The sequence below is a fragment of the Schistocerca cancellata genome, chromosome 3, assembly GCF_023864275.1.
Source record: "Schistocerca cancellata isolate TAMUIC-IGC-003103 chromosome 3, iqSchCanc2.1, whole genome shotgun sequence".
Classification (NCBI taxonomy): Eukaryota; Metazoa; Arthropoda; class Insecta; order Orthoptera; family Acrididae; genus Schistocerca; species Schistocerca cancellata.
Genome location: NC_064628.1, coordinates 714,397,404 through 714,424,492, shown reverse-complemented (window position 1 = coordinate 714,424,492; position 27,089 = coordinate 714,397,404). Strand labels below are relative to the sequence as shown.

The 27,089-nt window shown below is 39.6% G+C and overlaps 1 protein-coding gene across 1 annotated transcript in view; it reads left to right on the top strand.

Annotated features, from left to right (window-relative positions):
- The window catches only part of LOC126175715 (glutathione hydrolase-like YwrD proenzyme), a 106,947-nt gene that overhangs the window by 65,872 nt on the left and 13,986 nt on the right, over window positions 1–27,089 (top strand). Inside the window, exons 8-9 of the mRNA XM_049922647.1 lie at window positions 9,435–9,600; window positions 14,993–15,163. Of these exons, the coding sequence (XP_049778604.1) occupies window positions 9,435–9,600; window positions 14,993–15,163 (337 nt within the window). The remainder of the gene's footprint in view (window positions 1–9,434; window positions 9,601–14,992; window positions 15,164–27,089) is intronic.

Genomic DNA, 27,089 nt, shown 5'->3' with positions numbered 1-27,089 from the left:
GTTAATACAATAACCCAAGTCTGTCAGGGAACATGTTCTTAGCCATTTACAGACTACAAAGATGATTTTAGAATAGCCTATAATGTTAGTACTAGATATTAAACACAGCTACATTCAAGACTTGTTGGCTGTCCTTCGTGTGTTGTATTATCATGGCTCTTCACTCATACTACCTGATGAACATTTTCAATACACTTACCATTTCTCAGCATTATATTTGTTCTGTACTTTGGGTAGGCACCGAGGAAGTTAGCAGTATTTATTTACGATTTTTGCTCTATTTACTGCAGTCTGTAAGAGCACTACAATCTACCAGTAAAGCATGAAGTTACAAAATTGCCAGTGATCACAGCATGTACATTGAAACATTATTAGTGGCATTTGCAGCAAACCCTCAAGTGGGGAAATCCCATCAAAAATGTTGACATTGAAATGCCATTGTAATCATGCACTGAACAACAGATCGGCATATGCTAGATTTACAGCAAACTACAAAATTTGGTATGGGTTCACTCAACCTGCTGGCATGAAACTGATTACAAAGGTGATTACTGTAGATTTAAATGTCATCTGTTGGGTTTAGAGTAAACAATAACATATGGGAATGGAATGACAGTAGTACTACAACCATATGGATTCTGTGTTACATCACAGCTAACATACATCCCAAAACATCTACACAGGCATCAACTGTGCACACTTTCAATGGTTCCATACCAGCCAATGTTTTAATGATTTTCCACAAGTATCATTGTAGTAAGAACAGTACTGCTTTTGTATGGCCTAATGTATTATATGAATTTCTTAGTGGTTGTACATTTGAAATTAATATATGGTAGAATTAAATATTTTCAGGATAAAGATGACAACTCACTGAATAGTAGAGGTGTAGAGTCATTGAGAGGCACACAGACAAGACTGAAAACTTTGGTAGCTTACTAATGAATCCTTTTCTCAGCTTCAGTACACAAATGCATGAGCACTTGTGCATTCAGCCCCCCCCCCCCCAAAAAAAAAAAAAAAAAAAAAAAAAAAAAAAAAAAAAAAAAAAAAAAAAAAAAACACACACACACACATACACGCGCACGCACACACAAAAATGGGAGGTGGAAGTGAAGGCCGCAGAAAGGTGAGTGACAGCTTGGAGCTGTACGAGATAATAGCTCTTGAAGGAGAGCAGTCAGTGCAAGGGAATAGGTATGCAACACACAGGCACCAGAACCAGTGAGTTCATACAGCACATGATGACGATGATGATGTGGGTTTGTGGAGTGAGGTGGTGACAGAATAGAGGAAGGGAAGACTGTTGGGAAGATGTTTAGAGTGCAGGGGATTAGTGGAGTTTGAAGTCAGGAGATTACAGGAAAGAAGGATAAGTTGCAAGCATACCTCCCATCAATGTAGTTCAGAAAAGCCAGGCCTGGGGGAAGGATCCAGATGGTACAAGTTGTGAAATAGCTATTGAAATTGAACATATTGAGCTCAGCAGCACATCAGCTCTGTCCCTACACCACAGTTCAGCATTGCCCATTCATTGTGGTGGACAAATAGGTTAGTGGTCATGCTCACATAAAACGCTGTTGATAAGTTGCAGGAGATATGATAGGTAACATGACTGCTTTCATAGATAGACCTGCATCTAATGGAATGGGATAAGCCTGTTAAGGGACTGGAGTAGGATGAGATTGTTGGATGAATCAGGAATGTCTTGCACATGGGACTTTGAAAAAGGTATGACCCATGTGGGAAGGGGTTGGGAATGGCTGTGAAACAGGGATAGACCAGGATATTGTGTAGGCTGAACTGGTAGTGGATTATCTCTTTAGGAAAGGTGGATGGATTTCAGGCAGGATGTCCCTCATTTTTGGGCATGATGATAGATAGTTGAAGCCATGGTGAAGGATTTGAATTAATGGGTCAGTTGTTCTAGTTCTGGGATGATGCTGGGTGACTTTTTTTTCCTTTTTTTGGGGGGGGGGGGGCGGGAGTGCTCCTTTGCAGTTAGTGCTTAGAGGTGAGACCTTAAGCATACTGAGCAAGAGAATTCTCATCACTTCAGATGCCCTGCCCATGGCTGGATAGACTGTATGGGAGTGCACTTCTGGTGTTGAAAGCATGATAGTTGTCAAAATGCAGATACTGTTGATGGTTAGTGGGCCGATATGGACAGAACTATGGGCAGAGCCCTCAGAGAACTGGAGGTCAATGTCCAGAAAGGTGGCACATTGGTCTGAGAAGTGCCAGATGAAGTGAATTGTAGAGAAGGTGTTGAACCTGTGGAGGAACGAGTATAGGATGTCTTGAACCTGGATCCAGGTCATGAGGATACTATCAATGAACCTGAAGCAGGCAACAGGTTTGTGGTTTTGGGTGACTTGGAAGGTTTCTTTTAGATAGCTAATTAACAGATTGGCATAGGAGGAGGCCATACAGATGCCTATGGGTGTGCTGCAGATTTGTTAATATATCTTCCCCTCAAAGGAGAATTAGTTGTTTAATAAAAGAATACACTGTCCATTGTAAGCCATATTGTGCATTATTAAAATTGCGCTATTAGCTAATTTCAACTGTGAGCCATTATCAAGCACATTTGCTATGTTATGTATTACATCTCATACTTATCACATTCTTTTATGTCACATACATAAAACAAGAAGTTGTACTCCATCATAACAAGAGTTGTGAGGATGCAGCACTTAAAATATGTTATTATGGGGTATGATTTATGTATGTGACATAAAAGAATGTGATAAGCGTGATATGTAGTACATTACATAGCAAATGCACTTGATAATGGCTCATGGTCAAAATTAGCTAATAGTATTATTTTAATAGAGCACAATATGGCCTACACCAGACAATGTATGCTTTTAATGAACACTTAGAGACTGTGGAGCAAAATCTTCAGAATTATTTGTGTGTGAGGATGTAAATAGTTAGATGAATAAAGAATGTGTTGGTCAGTTTGGAGTCAGAAGGACATTGGGAGAGGGATGTTTGATAGCACCAAGACCATGAGGTTAGAGGATATTGGTGAATGGTATCAAGAGTGATGAGTAGTTGTAAAAGGTGGCAATGGGATGGGGATAGTCAAGATTCAGTGAAGGAAGTGCTTCATATCTTCTATATGAGAGGCTAGGCTAAGGGCAATTGATTGAAAATTCTCTCAGGGAGAGTACAGTAACCAGCTACATGGGCTATCCAGGATCGTTGGTTTCATGGATTTTGGGAAGCATGTACAATGTAGGTGTGCTTGGCTTTTGTTGGTGTGAGGAAGAAGATTAATCTGGAGGAAAGATTCTGTGGTGGACTTATGAATATGAGCAGGGATTGCCATATGATCCCAGCCAGCATAACCTACAGTCCCTACTAAACTAAAAAATAAATGAGACTAAAAAAACATTGTCAGAATGAACAAGTTTTAAAGCTGCCAAAGAGTAATGAGAACTACTTGGCAGAGTGAAGACTGCTTACACTTTCATTCGTGTTGTGAATCAATCAGCTGTGGCCACCTTTTTGGTGCTATAGTTATTGTGTCTATCACTTCATGATTATGGAGAAGAGCATCTGATGTTAAAACTCAAAGATGTCTTCAAAGTAGCACAAGCAGAATTTTAACAGTTGAGAGTTGCAGTTGGCAGCTGTGAAGTTTTGAACGTGATAGAAGACTGTGCTGTAAGCACCAATTTTGTGGGTGTGCTGCTTCATAATTTGCATGTGAAATTTGTGCTTGATTTGGCTACTATAGGTCATCTGGCCTGATAATATGATAGCAGTTGTGTGCACAGCCTGCTGGCTGCACCTCCTGATGGAACTAATGGCTATATAGGCTGGAGCACAAGGCTCGGCCAGCCACTTGTGTATTGCTAATTGTAGTGTACCTTGTCTTCCATGTTTGTGTATGGTTCAAGCAATAAATTACAGTGTTCTTGGGTTAGAACACATTTTTGGTCATGACGATGTGATTCGACACCACAAGTTCCACTTCAGTCATTGGTCCTTTAAGTTTAATTTACATGGAGGCAGTGCTTAAATCGCATCTCATGCAACAGTAGGTGCTGACAGACACTTTTTCCAGTACAATCACTTCAGTGGCACAACCTACAGCCATGTCAACATATCCACTACCATTCCCTTTGTAACACGGTGCAGCAAAAGTCTGAGACAAATGAAAAATGCCTTCAGCAACATTTCCAGGCATTTGTAGTAACAGATGTAAACGTGTGCAAGGTCCTTCTTTTGTTGTGGATTTAACCTCACATGTATCAGTTGTTCTGTCAGTTTGCCCCCTTACAAGAAGCTTCAAGCCTTTCTTTTTATCAGATGTATGAGTTACTTTGTACCTGTCATTGTGAACACACTCACATTATTGCTGCTTGTGTGGAGTTTTACCACTGCCAAAAGTGGCCAAAACAGTCATACAGGGCATGGGCAGCAGAACTATATGGACTTAGCCACCATTGTAATTTTGTGACAAATGTTCATAAGGAGTACCATGTAGGTCATATGGTTCATGATGCAATCATACATCTTGCTTCAAATAGGGAAATTCAACAGTGAAATTCCTGCTCTAACAGAATTATTTAACACAGCTCAGTCATTTGAAGTTTCATGGGCTGCAGGTAGTCAGATAGAAGCCTGCTCCAAAGTTTCAGAAATCAGTTCCTCTCACTCCTTCCAGCTTTCAGTCAGTTTTCAAGGGAATGTAAATGCCATTGCAGCAGTCCATCAAATGTCTTAGCATCTGATAGGTAAGCATCATTTGCAACAACAACGGTCTGCATCACAACAGCAATGATGTCACTCTCCGCTGCCTCCATGTGTAGTGCTTCATTCAAAGTGAATAGGCCACATGTCCCAACTGCCGGGAAAAGTGTAATATGTGCTATAAGAAATTGCTTCTGTATGTAACTCCTTTCCAAAATAAGTAAGAATGAAACAAACATGGATGTGAACAGTGTCAGTGGTGACGGTGTCTCAAAGTAAGGTATAAACTGAAGTGTGTGTGTTTAACAAACCATTGAGAATGCAGCAGCACATGGTGCACATGGGTGCTGCAACAACATTGGTGAATTCTCAAACCCTGTGTATGTGGGTTTTCCTCCTCTGACTCCAGTGTCACAGAGGCTGGTGTGTTATAACAAATAACAGATTCCCATTCTTGGATAGTTTTCTGTACCTGTGATTTACAAGACTGTGGTTCATTCATTAACACTCTTATTTGTGGATAATGCTTACACTGAAAATCATTTGGTTTGGATGCTTTCAAACAGTTTGGATTCTCCATGGGTGATAAAGTGCATTTGGTTTCTGATAAAGTTCCAGATCAACAGTTAGATCCTCTCTGTGCCTACTTTTCCTCTATATTTCCTCAAGGACTAGGCTGTGTAACAGAATTTCAGGTTTATATTATAATGAAACAATCTGCCTGCCTCTCTTTTTTCCAGGCCTATCCAGTACAGGTAACTTTACAGGATCAAGTAAAAGCAGAAGTAGATTGTCTTCAATCCCTTGATGTTATTCAACCTATTTCCTCCAGTGAATGCTCAACACCATTGATGATAGTCAGAAAAACCTACTGGAAAATTATGCCTTTGTGATGATTTTAAAAAATCTGTCAATGCATGGAGAATCATTGATACCTATCCTTTGCCATGCCCTGATGAGCTATTAGCAAAATTATCAGAGGGGTGGGGGGGGGGGGGGGAGGGGAGGAGGGGTATTATTTTTCAAAGATTGACTTGGCAGAGGCAGAGGCATATGAGAATTCAAACGTCTTCTACTTATCAATATATCAATACCCCACATGGACTTCATCAATACCAGCATTTGCCTTTTGGTGTGGCAAGTGCACCAACTATTTTTCAATGCTTTTTAGAGAAACTTATTGCATCAGTTTTAATGACCTCCTTTGTTACACACTTTGGATGACTGTTAATTGTAATAAATGTTCATGGAGTAATTAAATATTGTTGGCCGGGTCTAGTGGTAGTTTTAAAGAGAAATTACTCATCTGGTTTTTCAGGTTCTTCTTCAATCCATTGCTTGGATTTTTTCTGTCTGGAAGCCAGGTTCTCTTGTAGGCCTGGAAGCCCTATAGGTTGATGTGTTTGTAGAATAATGCAGACGACAAAACTGATTCATATGTAATTTTCATATTTAATTGTCCTAGATGCCTCGCTGCCGAAAATTTACAATGTTCACTCAGTGAAATACATTCCATTTATATGCAACTCCAGAAAACCTTACATTTCTCCTTCCTTCCTTCCCGCCACACACACATGCAAGCCAACTGCACCCAGTTAACATTGTTCCAGAATACATCAGTAAAGATGTAGTCATGCTAAGATAAAAACATAAAATATTAAATCAAAAATAATTTACAAAAAAATGAAATTTACTCAACAGTACAATAGAACAAATTATGATAACATATATTTACATACACAAAAAAATTAAATCACAGAGGTTAAGTGTGTGAGCACGACATATAATACAGTTGGAGTTTAAAACATTTCAAATAAGATAAAAAAAGGGTAAGATCATAAATTTGAGAAGATACATGGTCCAGACATAGAACATAAAGTAATACAAGCTTCTTTTTAAAAAAAATGTCATCGTAAGTTTCTGTGATCTGAATAGTTGAAGGCTGGTAAAAAGAGGGGTCTGTGTGTGTTGAATTGGAGGGTGGTATCTGATGGTTCTTCATACTGCTGATGGTCTTGATAATTTTTTAGGAGTGGACACAGCTCCCAGGTTATTTCCCACAACTTTTTGTAGTGTATCAACTTCAGGATCCAACATTCCCTAGTCATGTATATGAAACATTTCATGAGAAAATTACAAGATAAACAAGGCTCTCAGAATATGAATTAAAAGAACAGAGAAAAGTCAAAATTACTTCTTAACTGATCTGAAGATAAGTGAGAAGAATACTTGGTATTCTCTTAGGCAAAAGCAAATACTAACTCATCTTGAAAAAAAATTTGAAAAAGGTCACTTCTCGCAGAAAAAAGAAAATTAGATTTTATCAGACGTAATTATGCTGTTGAATTTTGTACAAATACTAATTAGCAATATTTTAGGAAAAATACTTATAATAAGACAAAATTGTAAAATAAATATAATGTATTAGGTGTAACGAGACTAAAATTAACACTCAAAAATCAGTAAATTTTAACTTGGATGCAGAAAACTATCAGATAAATGATTTGTTCTCTTATACACTTAACTTTTTAAAGTTACTCAATTTCTGAAAAGTTGATACTATTTTGAAAACAGTCTTTTCTGTTACTTTTGAAATAACTGCAAAATACAATACCACTTGCAATATTGTAGATTACGATATCAATTTCACTATCAAAAAATGCAATACCATAACTGAGAAGCAAGTCTGCTGTGCCTTTTTGGCACTACCATGGCTTACAATACCATTTCACACTGTCAATAGTTCATGAAATACTGTGTGTAGTATAGATACTACTAAAACGTCAAAGCTTTTGATAAAGTTCTGTGAGCTACATAAGCACTATTCGGTTCCAGGATACTAGATTATATGTATAGTGGTTCAGATGAAAGTCTGGTGTGCTAACATGGCACAACTTCAATTGGGAATATCATGTAATTTATTTAAACACACAGCTAAATTCACTATCAATTTGTTTCAACTCATGGCTGCGGATATTATGCAACATCAATGAAACAACTTATATTTATAAGGACTATGGTGAGTGTCCATGGAATATGTCATGTAACTAACACTTAAAGCACAAAAATGAAAATTTCCTGTCCAGATCATGAGGTTACCTGAAATTTACATATCACTTCTGGTTGAAAATTCACTTAAAGCTACATAGAACTGGAAAATGCCCACTTAGGAAATACACAAAATTATATACTTTACACAGATGATATTATGTATCAATTTTTTGGGAAACATAATGTAACACCATTCAACAGCAGTCCATGTTTTGTGGTCATGGTATCATCCCATTTCTGTTTCAGTATTAACAGGGACCTATGCTTGAGACAGTAGTTTTGTAGTCCTGCTGTAGGTAATCTCCAAACAAAGGTGCAGTATGACACAGAATATTACAGGGAATCCATTACTTGTTCTCAGACAGCTGACACTGACCAAAAAGGCTTACGGTGTACCCTTGTGGTGATCAGACGACGTCAACCAGAACCTTGACAATGAGTGTGCCTGCCCTCACATTCCCATGCAGTTCAGCACTGGGCCACTGTCACATTCAAATACCACACAGATCTGGATATTGCATGAGTCAACCAGCCAGCTAATTGGATACACACGATGAGGTATCTCTCAAAATCTTTCAGGTGCTGAGTGAGCTGTATCACATGAGTACATGGCATCTCTGCATCCTTCACAGTGATCACTCAGCATCTGATATTATTCGTGCACTTTATACACCCTATTAGGCCTGGTAACAATGCTGACTACGATCAACATTAATGTGCTCTGGGGGTTTTTCTGTCTGTCACAGAGAATGGCAACACTAATCATTTACAAATCCGATTATGGTGTGTACTTGTACAAAGTTACATTGACATCCATTCGTATCTTCTGGGTGCTATACTTTTTTTGTCAGGCAGTGTACATTCACTTCTTCATAGTATTTCTTATTAAAAGTAAAAATAAAATTGTATTTTTTTTATTTACACAACCACAATAGAAAAAAGAAAAAATTACTAATAGATTTTGCCTCCTTATCCAGAATCCTAGGGAGGTCCTATAATCTAGTGAGAAGGTCTTCAAAAAGTTCCTATTTAACATGAACCGTGCTGTATAGAATCCCTATAAATACAAAAGCAAATGCCTTATTAGCCACTCCTAAAATGTATCTGATCATCTAGATTTAAATACCTGAAGAGTCTTATTAATTGTTTGGCAAGCACCCATTTCTATTGTAAAGTGTTTTATTCCTTTGTCATCTCAACAGAAGTTATAAGATAAATATTGATAAGCTGTGTAGGTAGGTATCAAGTCATTAACAGTAGATAAATAGCAGCTATTTAATATAATTGACAGAGGAGCAGTTATGCTTCAAGATAGTGACATTCCTGTTAAGCTTAGTGTAAGCAAGCACAAATAATTATAGCAGTTAAATGGTATTCAGTTATTAATGGTATTTCTAACAATGGTAACTTGTTCAACATCTTTAAAGCATCTCTTTTATGATGAGATCTTTGGAACATGGTAAAAGAATTAAGTAATTAATAAAGAGCTCTCAGCAGTGGTGACAATCTATGAATTACAGCTTTGCTGCTTTAAGAAGTTGGAGTTAGGCGTATGAGAAAAAATTAAGTAGTCAAAGAAATTAGATATACTATTGTATGCAAATAGGAAGAATATTATTTTAACATAATAATAATAGTGATAAAAATTTATTTAATTGTTCTTTTTTACATTTAAGGGCAAGTGATTACCCTGTCCATGGGGATCCAGATATAAAACAGATGTCAGATACTGTTTACATGACAGTCACAGATGCTGAAGGAAATGCATGTAGTTTTATTAATAGCAATTACATGAGCTTTGGAACTGGAATTGTTCCTGAAGGATGTGGATTTGCTCTACAGGTAAAATTTTTCTATCAGTAAACATCAACTGAAATGAAAAAAATTAACTTTATAATAACAGTATAAACTACATCAACCTAGAGACCAAGAGTTGGATCACTGGTGTGAAGGAGTGTGTGAAGAAAGGAGAAGACTGGAAGAGAGTGGAAAGAGAAATGTGGTGGGAGGACAGCCAAAGATGCAGTCTTATGTTCCAAACAGACCCAGCCATGAGCTGGAAGCTGTAGAATATGATGAAGCATATAAACTACATCAAACTGCAAGAACTTCTTAATCATTACTTGATATTAATTAATCATTTTCTATGAAGTGAAAACATCTATTCAGGTAGCTCAATATTGCACATCAAGGACTATAAATGATGATCAAAAATGGTTATAATTACCAAAGCTGTAATAATTACTTGAAAACAGAACACACACACACACACACACACACAATATGAAAATGTATTGCAATAGTGCAATAAATTAATTCAATTTGATCTTGCTTTAGGAGCAGCAGTAGTTTTTGCACATTCTTGCTTCAAGTCTGCTGCACTTCACATGATCTAAAAATTCTGTGACTGAATAGCAGCTAGAAGCAGTAATCTAATAAGAATGCTCTTAGTAATTTATAAAACATCAAAAATGAGGGAATAACTTGAACATTTGTACAGCACTATTTGTAGTTTAGGTTTAAAAGGCAGCTGTCCTTACTGGCGGGACACAGAAATCGTCTTTTGTCTGGTATAACTTTCATACATATTCAAGTTTTTATTTGTTTCTTTTAAATTCATTCCTACATATTTACATGTTTCTAGAATAAAAATTAAGAAGATTGAGAAGTGTGAAGACTTTTGAAAAAAGGCCCAATAGGAATCTGCTTGTGATGTATGGCACTTTGGTCTTGTAACTCTTTTCTGGGTTAAAGAGATGACAGTTAGCAGTTGTGCAACCCTGAAATACACTCAGTACTGTAGAATGTTGTGGAATTGGGCAAAGTATGGAGTTTTAACAGTGTGGACGCTTGCTTTGTGTGCATGTAAATGTAGGCTGTAGCATACTTTCTTTGTGTCATATTTGTTTTTATTATGTGTGTCTGCCATTTTTACATAAATTCTGTACCTATTTTATTCCTTACTTCTTAATTCCTTCCAAGCAATTCTACAATGGCATGCTGAAAAGTAATGCCTCCAATTTTTTTTTAATGCTTAAAGATTTTTAAAACAAATTTTATTAACATTCTACATCTTCATACTTCATGTCTATATATTTATTTCTCATCATGGTCACACTGGCTATGAACAAATTTCTCCCATTGAAAGACCAGTTTCTTGAAACCATCACTGTAAAATGTCTTACTTAATTGACAAAGTCACAACCTCTACTCTGCTTGTACCGCTTCATCACCATCAAAGTTAAGCCTATGAATGTGTTCTTTAAGTTTTGAGAACAAATGAAAATTACTTGGTGCCAAATTGGAACTGTATAGAGGATGATTGATGACAGGGAACTCAAGGCATTGGATTGTTGCAGATGTTGTAGCACTCATGTGTGGTCTGGCATTGGCAGGCTGAAGGAGAGGGTGATCTGTATGAATGATCTCTTCAGATCTGAAACTTGATTACAGCATCCTGTTTCGCACACACCAATATAGTTACATTGCACACCACCATGTAACACACTACAGTTTGGACCCCTCTAGCAGCATAAGGCAGCAAATATGTAGACATGAAGAATAAAGATGTAGAATGTTAATAGCATTTGTTTTATGTAAAAAGTTTTTAAGAATTTTCACATAAAATATTCAGAGAAATTACTTTTCATCACACCCTCATAATCTAATTCCTTTCAGTTGATATTTCACCCAGAAAACTCATTGCCACTTTGCATTTATATTCTCTTTTCTGTTTTCTTACAGTGCCCTAGTATTCTTTACCTGTCTGCTACATTTAAATTACATACTTCACACAGTATCTGCTACTCCTTGCCCATAACGTTTCTTCTCTTTCTTTCTTCATCTTTTCTGAATTGTGTAAGTGCCTGCAATATATCCTACATTGATGTAACTCCCCCCTCCTCTACCCTGGATCTTCAACCTTTGTTATCCCCTGTCCATCAAACACCTATCCCCTTCCCTGCTCCCACTCCAGCAGTACACAGCCTTCTATTCCACCGATGTACACACAGTCTGCTTTTTCCCCTCCTCTATGCCTCTCCTTTTCTGCCCCCTCCCCCCCCCCCTTTCTCCTATCCTCACACCTGCAGCAATCTGTCCTATCCTGTCCCCACATCATCCCTGCATGCTCCCACAAGCAGCACTTTACCATCCCCCACTTTGATCCTGCAACCCCTACCCTCCCCACCTAAGCCGCCTCCTTACTACCCAACACCTAGATTTTTGCATGAATGTATGCATGGCGTCTAGTTTAGAAGAAAGCCTTCTGGCCAAAAGTTAACATGTTTTGCAATCATTTTGTTGTGCCTATCTGCTACTCAACATTTCCTCTATACGGTGAGGAGAAATCTATCCTTTTCATAATATTGACATTAAAAATTGATATTTATGACAAAATACTTCACGAGAGAATTAACTAACACATAAAGCTAACTCTTTCCCTCCTCCTCCTCCTGTCTCTCTTTCTCTCTCTCTCTCTCTCTCTCTCTCTCTCTCTCTCTCTCTCTCTCTCTCTCTCACACACACACACACACAAACGAAAAAATATCATGTACTGAAGTTGTTCAGTCACATCTTTATTACGAATATTATTTGCGTTGTTATATGTTTATTCCAAAGCCTTTCAGCCATGTCATTATATTGTACTGTCTTTTGCTTGTGCTCTTGCATAATTATACAAGGGGTATTAAGAAATTTGGGAACAGCATGAGAAACTCATGCTGCAGTGTAAATGCAGATGCTAGCCAAGCCTGCAGGTTGCACTGTTGTGTTTGACCATGAACGGCACTTGTGCAGTGTAGTCAGTACATTTCAAGTATCAGTTACAGTCAGAACAGTGTTCATTGTAGATGTGGGTGCATTATGTTAGATCTCAGTGCATTCGAATGTAGGCAAATTGTTGATGCTAGTATTATGTGTGCTTCTGTAACCAAGGTGGCTGGAGTGTTTGGTGTTTCAAGACACCATATCAAAGATTTATACTGCCTACAGGAAAAGCAGCAAAACATCATCAGTCAAGTCACAACACAGACAAAAAAGTTTGTTCAGTGATCATGATGGAGAGTCAATGAAGGGACTGTGCTGAAAAATAAAGAGATGTCACTGTCAAACTGAATGTCACACTCTTGAACACTGTCAGTACCGAAACGATATGAAGGGGACTTGGTAAGCAAGTAACTACAAGACAAGCTAGAATTCCCAAATCACTCATTAGTGTTGCAAATGCCCATAAAAGAAAAATGTGATACAAAGTCACAAAACCTGGACTACAGAGCAGTTGAAGAAGACATTTGGTAGATGAGTCTTGCTGCATACCATTTCCAACTTCTGGACAGGTTTACATCCCACTCGTGGAATGTGGCAGGCTCTTGCCAATCAACTGAGCAGCCATATCATCGTATTTCATGTATGCCATGGTTACTCTGAAAGGTTTCATTACTGCCAAGGATTACATGAGTATTCTGGCTGATCAGGTCCATCCCAAGGTACATTATTTGTTTTCCAATGGTGATGCTGTATTCCAAGATGATAAGGCACATCTTCACCCAGCTTGCATTGTTCAGTGCTGGTTTTGTGAGGCCGAGAATGAATTGTTGCATCTCCCCAGGCCACATCAGTCAATCTCAATATTACTGAGACTTAGTGATCTATGTTGGAGAGAAGGATACATCATGATCTATGTTGGAGAGAAGGATACATCATTGCTATCCTCCTTCATCATTGTTACATGAACTTGCCACTATTTTGCAGGACAATTGGTAGAAGATTCCCTTGGAAACCATGCAGGATCTGTATTTATCCATTCTAAGATGACTGGAAGTGGTTTTGAATGCCATTGGGTTTCCTATGCTGTATTAGGCGTCATAATTTGCTGTGTTTTTGGTGTTTCCCTATTTTTGTCCATCCCCCTGTATGTAGAGAACTGAAAATGTAGTACCTATTTCATTACAATGTTGTGTTTACTAGGATACTTCATATTTTTGCATTTTTATTAGAAATTCACAACTTTATTTGTATTTCTTGTAGGTGCAACTTTTTCAGTACTTAATTATATGTGTCTGACTTACTTATTTATGTTTTGTGTTCAAGGTGTCAACTATGACCATATGAAGGCTGCAGGATTCCTCAAATACAAAACATTTGTAAATCTGTTAGACAAGATAAACCATGTTTCATAATCTTTTCAGAAGTAAATTATTTGTATTTAATGGAATAGCTTCTCTGTTGCTTACAGGCTGAAATTTAACAATTATTACAATAATGCAGTATTATTTGGTGTTAACAGTACTTTATTACAACAAATGGCATATTACATGAAAATGCACACTCTATTTTTGTGACTGTTGTACAATAAATGAAGCACTTGTTACAAAAAAAAATGTTGTTTGCAATGCAAGTTTTGAATGCACTGTTTATGCAACGTTAACTATAAATTATCCATCATTATATCAAAGCACAGAGTTATAAAAATCCCCATTACTGCAAACAACAAATGTTGAGTTATTCCAAATGTGTACTGCATAAGATGGGCAACAGTAAGCACATTTTTGACATATGTTTATATTTTTTACAGAGCAACCATGTAGGCCTATAGCTGATAAGTGAACAACTTTATATTCTTAATGGAAAATCCAGGTTGGAATGTAACAATATTACGAGAAGGAAAGTTGCTACTCACAATATAGCGGAGGTGCTGAGTCACAGATAGGCACAACAAAAGAACACTCACAATTATAGTTTTCGGCCGTTAAGGTCTTTGTCAACAATACACACACATACACACTCCACATTTCATGTGAGAGTTGCATTGGTAGAGAGAGAGAGAGAGAGAGAGAGAGAGAGAGAGAGAGAGAGAGAGTGTGTGTGTGTGTGTGTGTGTGTGTGTGTGTGTGTGTGTGTGTGTGTGTCTGCATGCATGCGTATGTGTGTCTATTGCTGATGAAGTGATGAAGGCCTTAGCGGCCGAAAGCTATAATTGTGAAAATCTTTTTGTTGCACCTATCTACGACTCAGGATCTCCACTATATGGTGAGTAGCAAGTTTCCTTCTCATAGTATTGATATTCTTATTGATAATGTTCTTCTTTACTTTCCAAGTAAACAAATAAACAGTGTAATGACAGGATTATTTTTTCCTCATTTTTCCTAGTTTCTGAACCTTCTAACTGAATAAACAAAAATTGCTAAGTGAACTCACAAACAAAAACTACATAATTTAAATGTGTCTGTTCCAGAATCGTGGGGCCCTGTTTACTTTAGATCCAACAAAAAACAATGTTCTTGCTCCAAAGAAGCGCCCACAACACACAATTATACCAAGCATGGTGACAAATGCTGAGACTGGAGAGCTTTTGGCTACGTATGGCATAATGGGTGGATTCATGCAACCTCAGGCCCAAGTCCAGGTAGATCTCTTGTTGAAGAATAAATTTGTGCAATATGTGAATCACGGTGTATCTTGGACTGAATGTGTGAGATAAACAAACATATGCAATAGTCATAAACAAAAAACAAATGTGATCACTGAGGAGTCTGTGTGATATAATATGTAGTAAATAAGTCATTGATGCAGTGGAAGGTTTAATGCCACAGGACCATAGCTTTGTCCTGAAAGATCTAATTTCTGAATTTATTTCTATATTTTTGCCAGTTAAATAAGATCTTATGGGTAAACATAGATTCTGAACTACATAATAACTGATTGACTGACTTTTTATCTGACCAGTTTTATCATACAGCACACATTATACAAGTGATACTCAACAGATCACAATGAGGATACAGTCATATTTAGTGTAAACAAGAATGAAGTGAAAATAAATAGGTGCATATTCTTATGGCCTACGTTTTTCAGGAATTGTTTAAGAACATGTCAAAATATGGATACACTAATATACAGTATCAGCAAAATATGCAGGCAAATTATTATTAAGTACAGTACCTGTTTTTACAATCTAATTTTATCTGTAATTGCTCAAGTAACAATTTTTTACATATACCTATATTCTTTTACAGCATGGAAACAATACTGTATTGGAAATGGCTTTAGCTTCATTTTAAACACTGTATAAGTAGCACTTTTTATTTCTTTTGGTATCCTATTGGGTAATACGATACCAACATTAATTATGCTCCTCTGATTGCATGTTACCCTGCTATATGTTTGATGTATATCTCATTGTCTCATGGTACAATATTTGTGTACATTCTTGTTCCGCAATAATTTGCCTGCTTTCAAGAGGAAGTCCCTACTGAACAAGATAGTTTCATAAATGAATAAGCATGGGGCATTCAGAACACCAAGCTCAGTAATGTAAAATTTGCATGACTCTATTTTTTTGAGGTCACAAATTATCCTTAGAGCTCATATTTGCACTCTAAAAGCATCTATACTATGCACAGAATGTCTCCATAAAAATGATTCCACAACAGTATACATTCACTTTCACAAAATCTCACAAAATATGAAAGAAGTTATACGTGAAAAAATGAAGTCAATATAATTTACTATAACTTATTCCTGGAAAGTTGCCAGAACAAAGAATAGACGGGAGAAATATTTTCTAACTGCCATACATTGTCAGTTGTATCTTTTTGACTCACTATACACCCATTATTTATCTCTTTATTCTTCACCCTTTGGACTCTGAGGGGCATCTGCACACTTACATTGAAATATATGTTGGTAACTTCTATTGCGAAATATGACAGAAATTAAGATGGGAGAGAAGATTTCTTTTTGATCCTGCTAACTCAACTATTATTTTGTACTGTGAAGATAAACTCTACATATTAGCAGTCAAATCGCAATCAAAATGTTATTGCTAATTAAAATTGCATCATTTATAGTGACAAATACATTTCAAAACATAGAAAATTTGGTTAATACTGAATTGTAATTAAAACAGATAAAAATTTCTGGGGGATAATTAAAACCAGCAAACAAGAAAAAACTGTGAACAATAAGAAACAATTAATCTATATTTTATTTTATGGCACTGCATATTACGTGGCAGAGATTAAACTACATTTTGCACAGTACTTTTGCACTGGAGCACGCACAGATGAATATCAGCTCGTTAACTGTGTCGTCTGCATTTGCTGTGCTGCTGTCCAAGGCTGCCACACAGATCCCTGTTGTGTTGGCAGAAGAGCCAACACCGTGTTACTACTGGAGGCCGAAATGCATGCGTTTTAGCTCATGCAGGCTGGCGTGAGGAGGGAAGAACTATACTGACGTGAGGTCTGGAGCATGACAAGGAATTAGAATTCAGAAAGCAGACGTAATTAGTTTGATACTCAACTTTAATCCATTAATGATGAACGACACTCTTGACAGTACATGATTCACAATATTATCTGTTCAGAAGACATTCTTGAAGATAGTACTTATAGTAACTGAATATGGTGCCTTGCTAGGTCGTAGCAATGACGTAGCTGAAGGCTATGCTAAACAGTCGTCTCTGCAATTGAGAGCATCTGTAGACAGTGAACCATTGCTAGCAAAGTTGGCTGTACAACTGGGGTGAGTGCTCGGGAGTCTCTCTAGACTAGACCTGCCGTGTGGCGGCGCTCGGTCTGCAATCACTGATAGTGGCAACATGTGGGTCCGACGTATACTAACGGACCGCGGCCGATTTAAAGGCTACCAACTAGCAAGTGTGGTGTCTGGTGGTGACACCACAAAGAGAGCTAACAATCTCAAAAAGATAGGAAGTTCTTAAAAGAAAAACTAACAAGATAGTTTCCAGTTGCGTTCCTGAAAATTATTCCATGTCGGCTGGTTTGCGGCCTGACTGCAGAAAACATTCCTATCAGGTAAGGTCTGTAAACTTATTATGTAGTAAGCTAAACAAAGTGAGTTAGTGTGGTGTGGTGGCTGCACTGGCTGTTGCGTTCTGTAACAAATCACCAGCCAATAAAAGCTAACTGGCCAGAAGTGGTGAATATTTCCTTGATTGTGACTGAGCATTTTCTTCAAGACTCAGTGTTTGAATTTAAAAGGTTGGCAATGAATATTGATGCTCAATACAGTACATCAGAAATACATGCAAACATTATGAGGTATAAACAGGCACAGGAGCAATGAATCAGTCAGTATGAGAATTTAATTCTTCTCCTCCTAGGTAGCAATTTTACCAACACTCATAATGTCAACTGAGAGTAAATCACGAATCCATAAACAAACAAGAAAGAAATTTCAAAATTTTGTGTCATATAATGCAAACAGACGAGTGTGAATTATAAGTGGCACAACAAAAGGTGGTTGGCTGGGCTACTTCAGCATATGTTGGCTTGGTCTGGAACACTTTGTGTTAACTGTCATGTTTTTCCATTGTTGCCGCAACCTATCAGTGGTTGTACCATAACTTCACAGTGAAGTTAAATGTTCCAAGTTATGTTGGCAGTGCCAATTGTGGATTACATCAGTATTTGTTCTTTCATGTCTCCTGCTTCCGAAATGGCCTAAAATATTTCTTTAACTTTGTCACAACCCATGGTGCAAACTTTCCAGCTTTAGTGCCACTTATAACTTCAATCTATCTCATCAAATGTCAATAGGAAGAATATGGGATGATGTCAAGCGAGACATTGCATAAGAACATAGAATCGATGGAAACCTCACTAAGAAGAAATTTAAAATCAGGGAATTTTTAGCATTTACATTATTTGTTTTTCATAGGGGTTATGAATTTATGGTGTGGAATCATGAAAAACATAAAATCAGGGAATGTAAAATCAAAATTCCACTGTTGTGAAGGTTGTGGCCAGGATGGTTACATGAACAAATGGTATGTTACAGGGAGAGTTCCCACCTGTGCAATTCAGGAAAGCTGGTGTTTGTGGGAAGAATCCAGATATCACAGACTGTCAGGCAGTCATAGAAATCAAGCAAACTGTATTGGGCAGTATGCTCAGCTATTGGGTAGTTAGGCTGGCTCTTGGTCAGTTTGGTGGTGACTATTCATACAGACAAAGAGCTTGTTAGTTGTCATCCCCACATAGAAAGTGGCAAATTGATTGCAACTAAGTTTGTATATCACCTGGCTGCTTTCACAGGTGGTCCTGCATTTGATGGGATATGAGATGCCTGTGAAAGTACTGATGGACATGGCAGAGAGGATGCATGAGACATGTCTTGCATCTAGGTCTATTGGTCTATTGGAGGGATATAAATCATGGGGCAAGGGACTGGGAGCAGGATGGACAAGGATATTGCATAGGTTGTGTGGGTGGCAGAATGCCACTGTGGGAGGGGCAGGGAAGATACCTCTCATTTCAGGCCATGGTAAGAGGTAGCCAAAACCTTGGTGGAGAATTTGATTCATTTGCTCCAGTTTTGGGTAGCACTGATTCATGAGAGGTGTGCTTCTTTGTGGTTTGATGTTGAGTATGCAGGGAATGGCAGGTGAGTGGGGATACAAGGCACTGCCCTTTTTTGAATGATATAAAACCTCTTTCTACATCTACATCTATACTCTGCATACCACCGTGAGGCACATGGCAGAGAATATGTCAAATTGCAACAGTTATTCAGGTTTCTTCTTGTTCTGTTCATGTATGGAGGCTGGGAAGAATGATTGTTTGAATGCCTCTCCGTATGCTGTAATTATTCCAGTCTTATCCTCAAGATCTCTGTGTGAGTGACACATAGGAGGTTGTAAAATGTTCTCAGGGTCATCATTTAAAGATAGTTCTTGAAGCTTTGTTGATATAATCTCTAGGGACAGTTTATGTCTACCTTCCAGACTTTTCCATTTCATTCCCTTCAGTATCTTTGTGACACATGGATACAATCAACAAAATCAAAGTCCAGGACTCTCACTGTGAAACATGACGAATAATCATTTCAGTCAAACGTCATTGGCAACATCAATATTTTCAAGCTAAGTATACAAGAAATCATGTCTTGTTTCCTGCTTCAAAAATCTTAAGATACCATACAGCAGTAATCTCAGGGTGAACCAGAATGCTGCTGACAATCTTTCACAGATTGTTCAGGGATACCTTCTAAGTATTTTAGCATGAGGGACCTACAGTCTCCAGTGGCTCACAACAGAGTTATTGAATTTCTCATGGTGTCTTGCACCAGTGAACTTTGTATCTGTATTACACTGAAAATAGTACACAATAGTATAAATGTTGTCAGTGTGTGCTTTCCATCTTATTTGGAGACAACGTTGTTCCATTTGCTTACAGTCCTTTCTGTTGACAACAGTTCTGTCTTCAAGCTTGCATTCAGCACTGCTCTGTTATGTCTTGGGTTTTGTTTTTCTGGTAATGTTGATTGAACACTGACACTGATACACAGCAGCAGGGCTAGATTTAGTGCTGAAGAGTAAGTCTCATTGTTGGTTTGCTGAATACAATGGGAGAGCTGCACAAAAATGCTATGCTGAACTGTACCTGCAGAGACAGCAACCTCATCACAGTACTTTAGCACTTCTGCATACGTGCCTACAAGAAACCAGATCCTTCCATTATAAATAATTGTATATTACAGTCATTTTGCTTGATACCAAGTTATTTTCACAGAAACAAGGTTATTGTGGTAACAAACCAAATAAATCATAATTACACTATTACTGTGTTACAAGTCACCAGAGACAGTGGGTCTCTTATACCAAAATACTCAGGACTTTGTCAGTTCAAAAATGTATTTTAATGGAGCTAAAGTATTTATGTTAGTATGAGGCTGCTGTAGATTTAATTATACATGAGAGGTTTTAATTATACATGGTGTCTTTTTATTTATTTATTGTATTTTTTTTTTGCATGGAGACACCAACTGGTGTCTTTTGCAAACATCATAGCATTTTTTTACAAGTTTAGTACAATATATATATATATATATATATATATATAGTTATAATAGAAAGAAACATTCCACGAAGGAAAAATATATCTAAAAACAAAGATGATGTGACTTACCAAATGAAATTGCTGGCAGGTCGACAGACACACAAACGAACACAAACATACACACAAAATTCAAGCTTTCGCAACAAACTGTTGCCTCATCAGGAAAGAGGGAAGGAGAGGGAAAGACGAAAGGATGTGGGTTTTAAGGGAGAGGGTAAGGAGTCATTCCAGTCCCGGGAGCAGAAAGACTTACCTTATGGGGAAAAAAGGACGGGTACACACTCGCACACACACACATATCCAATCCACACATATACAGACACAAGCAGACATATTTAAAGACAAAGAGTTTGGGCAGAGATGTCAGTCGAGGCAGAAGTGAGAGGCAAAGATGTTGTTGAATGACAGGTGAGGTATGAGTGGCGGCAACTTGAAATTAGCGGAGATTGAGGCCTGGTGGATAACGGGAAGTGAGGATATATTGAAGAGCAAGTTCCCATCTCCGGAGTTCGGATAGGTTGGTGTTAGTAGGAAGTATCCAGATAACCCGGACAGTGTAACACTGCGCCAAGATGTGCTGGCCGTGCACCAAGGCATGTTTAGCCACAGGGTGATCCTCATTGCCAACAAACACTGTCTGCCTGTGTCCATTCATGCGAATGGACAGTTTGTTGCTGGTCATTCCCACATAGAACGCTTCACAGTGTAGGCAGGTCAGTTGGTAAATCACGTGGGTGCTTTCACACGTGGCTCTGCCTTTGATTGTGTACACCTTTCGGGTTATAGGACTGGAGTAGGTGGTGGTGGGAGGGTGCATGGGACAGGTTTTACACCGGGGGCGGTTACAAGGGTAGGAGCCAGAGGGTAGGGAAGGTGGTTTGGGGATTTCATAGGGATGAACTAAGAGGTTACGAAGGTTAGGTGGACGGCGGAAAGACACTCTTGGTGGAGTGGGGAGGATTTCATGAAGGATGGATCTCATTTCAGGGCAGGATTTGAGGAAGTCGTATCCCTGCTGGAGAGCCACATTCAGAATCTGATCCAGTCCCGGAAAGTACCCTGTCACAAGTGGGGCACTTTTGTGGTTCTTCTGTGGGAGGTTCTGGGTTTGAGAGGATGAGGAAGTGGCTCTGGTTATTTGCTTCTGTACCAGGTCGGGAGGGTAGTTGCGGGATGCGAAAGCAGTTGCCAGGTTGTTGGTGTAATGCTTCAGGGATTCCGGACTGGAGCAGATTCGTTTGCCACGAAGACCTAGGCTGTAGGGAAGGGACCGTTTGATGTGGAATGGGTGGCAGCTGTCATAATGGAGGTACTGTTGCTTGTTGGTGGGTTTGATGTGGACGGACGTGTGAAGCTGGCCATTGGACAGGTGAAGGTCAACATCAAGGAAAGTGGCATGGGATTTGGAGTAGGACCAGGTGAATCTGATGGAACCAAAGGAGTTGAGGTTGGAGAGGAAATTCTGGAGTTCTTCTTCACTGTGAGTCCAGATCATGAAGATGTCATCAATAAATCTGTACCAAACTTTGGGTTGGCAGGCCTGGGTAACCAAGAAGGCTTCCTCTAAGCGACCCATGAATAGGTTGGCGTACGAGGGGGCCATCCTGGTACCCATGGCTGTTCCCTTTAATTGTTGGTATGTCTGGTTTTCAAAAGTGAAGAAGTTGTGGGTCAGGATGAAGCTGGCTAAGGTAATGAGGAAAGAGGTTTTAGGTAGGGTGGCAGGTGATCGGCGTGAAAGGAAGTGCTCCATCGCAGCGAGGCCCTGGACGTGCGGGATATTTGTGTACAAGGAAGTGGCATCAATGGTTACAAGGATGGTTTCTGGGGGTAACGGATTGGGTAAGGATTCCAGGCGTTCGAGAAAGTGGTTGGTGTCTTTGATGAAGGATGGGAGACTGCATGTAATGGGTTGAAGGTGTTGATCCACGTAGGCAGAGATACGTTCTGTGGGGGCTTGGTAACCAGCTACAATGGGGCGGCCGGGATGATTGGGTTTGTGAATTTTAGGAAGAAGGTAGAAGGTAGGGGTGCGGGGTGTCGGTGGGGTCAGGAGGTTGATGGAGTCAGGTGAAAGGTTTTGTAGGGGGCCTAAGGTTCTGAGGATTCCTTGAAGCTCTGCCTGGACATCAGGAATGGGATTACCTTGGCAAACTTTGTATGTGGTGTTGTCTGAAAGCTGACGCAGTCCCTCAGCCACATACTCCCTACGATCAAGTACCACGGTCGTGGAACCCTTGTCCGCCGGAAGAATGACGATGGACCGGTCAGCTTTCAGATCACGGATAGCCTGGGCTTCAGCAGTGGTGATGTTGGGAGTAGGATTAAGGTTTTTTAAGAAGGATTGAGAGGCAAGGCTGGAAGTCAGAAATTCCTGGAAGGTTTGGAGAGGGTGATTTTGAGGAAGAGGAGGTGGGTCCCGCTGTGACGGAGGACGGAACTGTTCCAGGCAGGGTTCAATTTGGATAGTGTCTTGGGGAGTTGGATCATTAGGGGTAGGATTAGGATCATTTTTCTTCGTGGCAAAGTGATACTTCCAGCAGAGAGTACGAGTGTAGGACAGTAAATCTTTGACGAGGGCTGTTTGGTTGAATCTGGGAGTGGGGCTGAAGGTGAGGCCTTTGGATAGGACAGAGGTTTCGGATTGGGAGAGAGGTTTGGAGGAAAGGTTAACTACTGAATTAGGGTGTTGTGGTGCCAGATTGTGTTGATCGGAATTTTGAGGTTTTGGAGGGAATGGAGCTGGAAGTGGGAGATTGAGTAGATGGGAGAGACTGGGTTTGTGTGCAATGAGAGGTGGTTGAGGTTTGCTGGAAAGGTTGTGAAGGGTGAGTGAGTTGCCTTTCCGGAGGTGGGAAACCAGGAGATTGGATAGTTTTTTGATAGTTTTCTGCCTATGTGGATCAACACCTTCAACCCATTACATGCAGTCTCCCATCCTTCATCAAAGACACCAACCACTTTCTCGAACGCCTGGAATCCTTACCCAATCCGTTACCCCCAGAAACCATCCTTGTAACCATTGATGCCACTTCCTTGTACACAAATATCCCGCACGTCCAGGGCCTCACTGCGATGGAGCACTTCCTTTCACACCGATCACCTGCCACCCTACCTAAAACCTCTTTCCTCATTACCTTAGCCAGCTTCATCCTGACCCACAACTTCTTCACTTTTGAAAACCAGACATACCAACAATTAAAGGGAACAGCCATGGGTACCAGGATGGCCCCCTCGTACGCCAACCTATTCATGGGTCGCTTAGAGGAAGCCTTCTTGGTTACCCAGGCCTGCCAACCCAAAGTTTGGTACAGATTTATTGATGACATTTTCATGATCTGGACTCACAGTGAAGAAGAACTCCAGAATTTCCTCTCCAACCTCAACTCCTTTGGTTCCATCAGATTCACCTGGTCCTACTCTAAATCCCATGCCACTTTCCTTGACGTTGACCTCCACCTGTCCAATGGCCAGCTTCACACGTCCGTCCACATCAAACCCACCAACAAGCAACAGTACCTCCATTATGACAGCTGCCACCCATTCCACATCAAACGGTCCCTTCCCTACAGCCTAGGTCTTCGTGGCAAATGAATCTGCTCCAGTCCGGAATCCTTGAATCATTACACCAACAACCTGAAAACAGCTTTTGCATCCCGTAACTACCCTCCCGACCTGGTACAGAAGCAAATAACCAGAGCCACTTCCTCATCTCCTCAAACCCGGAACCTTCCACAGAAGAACCCCAAAAGTGCCCCACTTGTGACAGGATACTTTCCGGGACTGGATCAGATTCTGAATGTGACTCTCCAGCAGGGATACGACTTCCTCAAATCCTGCCCTGAAATGAGATCCATCCTTCATGAAATCCTCCCCACTCCACCAAGAGTGTCTTTCCGCCGTCCACCTAACCTTTGTAACCTCTTAGTTCATCCCTATGAAATCCCCAAACCACCTTCCCTACCCTCTGGCTCCTACCCCTGTAACCGCCCCCGGTGTAAAACCTGTCCCATGCACCCTCCCACCACCACCTATCCCAGTCCTGTAACCCGGAAGGTGTACACGATCAAAGGCAGAGCCACGTGTGAAAGCACCCACGTGATTTACCAACTGACCTGCCTACACTGTGAAGCGTTCTATGTGGGAATGACCAGCAACAAACTGTCCATTCGCATGAATGGACACAGGCAGACAGTGTTTGTTGGCAATGAGGATCACCCTGTGGCTAAACATGCCTTGGTGCACGGCCAGCACATCTTGGCACAGTGTTACACCGTCCGGGTTATCTGGATACTTCCCACTAACACCAACCTGTCTGAACTCCGGAGATGGGAACTTGCCCTTCAGCATATCCTCTCTTCTCGCTATCCGCCAGGCCTCAATCTCCGCTAATTTCTAATTTCAATCTGCCGCCGCTCATACCTCACCTGTCTTTCAACATCATCATTGCCTCTGTACTTCCGTCCCGACTGACATTTCTGCCCAAACTCTTTGCCTTTACAAATGTCTGCTTGTGTCTGTGTATGTGTGGATGGATATGTGTGTGTGTGTGTGTGCGCGAGTGTATACCTTTCCTTTTTTCCCCCTAAGGTAAGTCTTTCCGCTCCCGGGATTGGAATGACTCCTTACCCTCTCCCTTAAAACCCACATCCTTTATATATATATAAAGAAAGATGATGAGACTTACCAAACAAAAACGCTGGCAGGTCGATAGACACACAAACAAACACAAACATACACACAAAATTCAAGCTTTCACAACAAACGGTTGCTTCGTCAGGAAAGAGGGAAGGAGAGGGAAAGACAAAAGGATGTGGGTTTTAAGGGAGAGGGTAGGGAGTCATTCCAATCCCGGGAACGGAAAGACTTACCTTAGGGGGAAAAAAGGACAGGTATACACTCGCGCACACACACACATATCCATCCGCATATACACAGACACAAGCAGACATTTTCATATATATATATATATATATATATATATATGAATATAATAGAGGGAAACATTCCACGTGGGAAAAATATATCTAAAAAGAAAGATGATGAGACTTACCAAACAAAAGCGCTGGCAGGTCGATAGACACACAAACAAACACAAACATATACACAAAATTCTAGCTTTCGCAACCAACGGTTGCCTCGTCAGGAAAGAGGGAAGGAGAGGGAAAGACAAAAAGATTTGGGTTTTAAGGGAGAGGGTAAGGAGTCATTCCAATCCCGGAAGCGGAAAGACTTACCTTAGGGGGAAAAAAGGACAGGTATACACTCGCACACACACACATATCCATCCGCATATACACAGACACAAGCAGACATTTGCCTTTGTTGTGTCTGTATATGTGTGGATGGATATGTGTGTGTGTGTGTGCGAGTGTGTACCCATCCTTTTTTCCCCCTAAGGTAAGTCTTTCCGCTCCCGGGACTGGAATGACTCCTTACCCTCTCCCTTAAAACCCACATCCTTTCGTCTTTCCCTCTCCTTCCCTCTTTCCTGATGAGGCAACAGTTTGTTGCGAAAGCTTGAATTTTGTGTGTATGTTTGTGTTCGTTTGTGTGTCTGTCGACCTGCCAGCACTTTCATTTGGTAAGTCACATCATCTTTGTTTTTAGGTATATATATATATATAATTTTTTTTTAATATTAATATTCACTTAAAGAGTATAAACACTTGTCAATCAAGAAATGTTTCAGTTTCATTTTTAATAAGTTCCCTTTGTGGCAACTTATAGAGCTCGGTAATCTGTTGTACCATATTTGACCACTAATGCACGGACTATGGTCTGTTGTTTTTAATTTAGTTCTTTTTCTGTAGTAGCAGTCTTTATTTCTTGTATTACAGGCATGCATATCGGAGCACTTTGTTTCTTTGTTTTGATGTGTCACAAAAAATATAAAGGAGGAATGGTCAGTATTCAGGGATGTGACACAAATGACCATTTGAAGCAAAAAATTCTAGTAAACATCAGCTCTAAAATGCAAAAAATAATAGCTATGAGCAGTTCATCTCTTCTACTGCAAGCTCTTTCCTTTCCATATTTTGGGACAAGACAGTATGACCAAAACAAGAAAATATTGTCTAGTAACCATGGGGTTTAAAGTGCATATTTTAAGAGCTACAAGCACTTGATCAGTAGAAGATATGTGTGTCACAGTAGTGGAGGTGAACAACTACTCATAGCTCTTAAGGTATGCTCTTTAAAGATTTGATTAGATGATCTTTTCTTGTTTTGGTCCATACTACCTCCAGGAATACCCTGCATAAGAACAGGTGACGGTTAGAGACAAGTAATGGATAGGGAACTGCAAAGATTCAGCCCATGGAGTTAATGGGAATGATAATTCTGTTGTGAAGGGTGTTCCTACTTTTGCAGTTCAGGAGCTCAGGCACTAGGCAGGACAGGTTAGTAAAGAATCCACATGAAGCTGCTACTGAAGTCAACCACATTATGTATTTGTTGCAGTAAAGT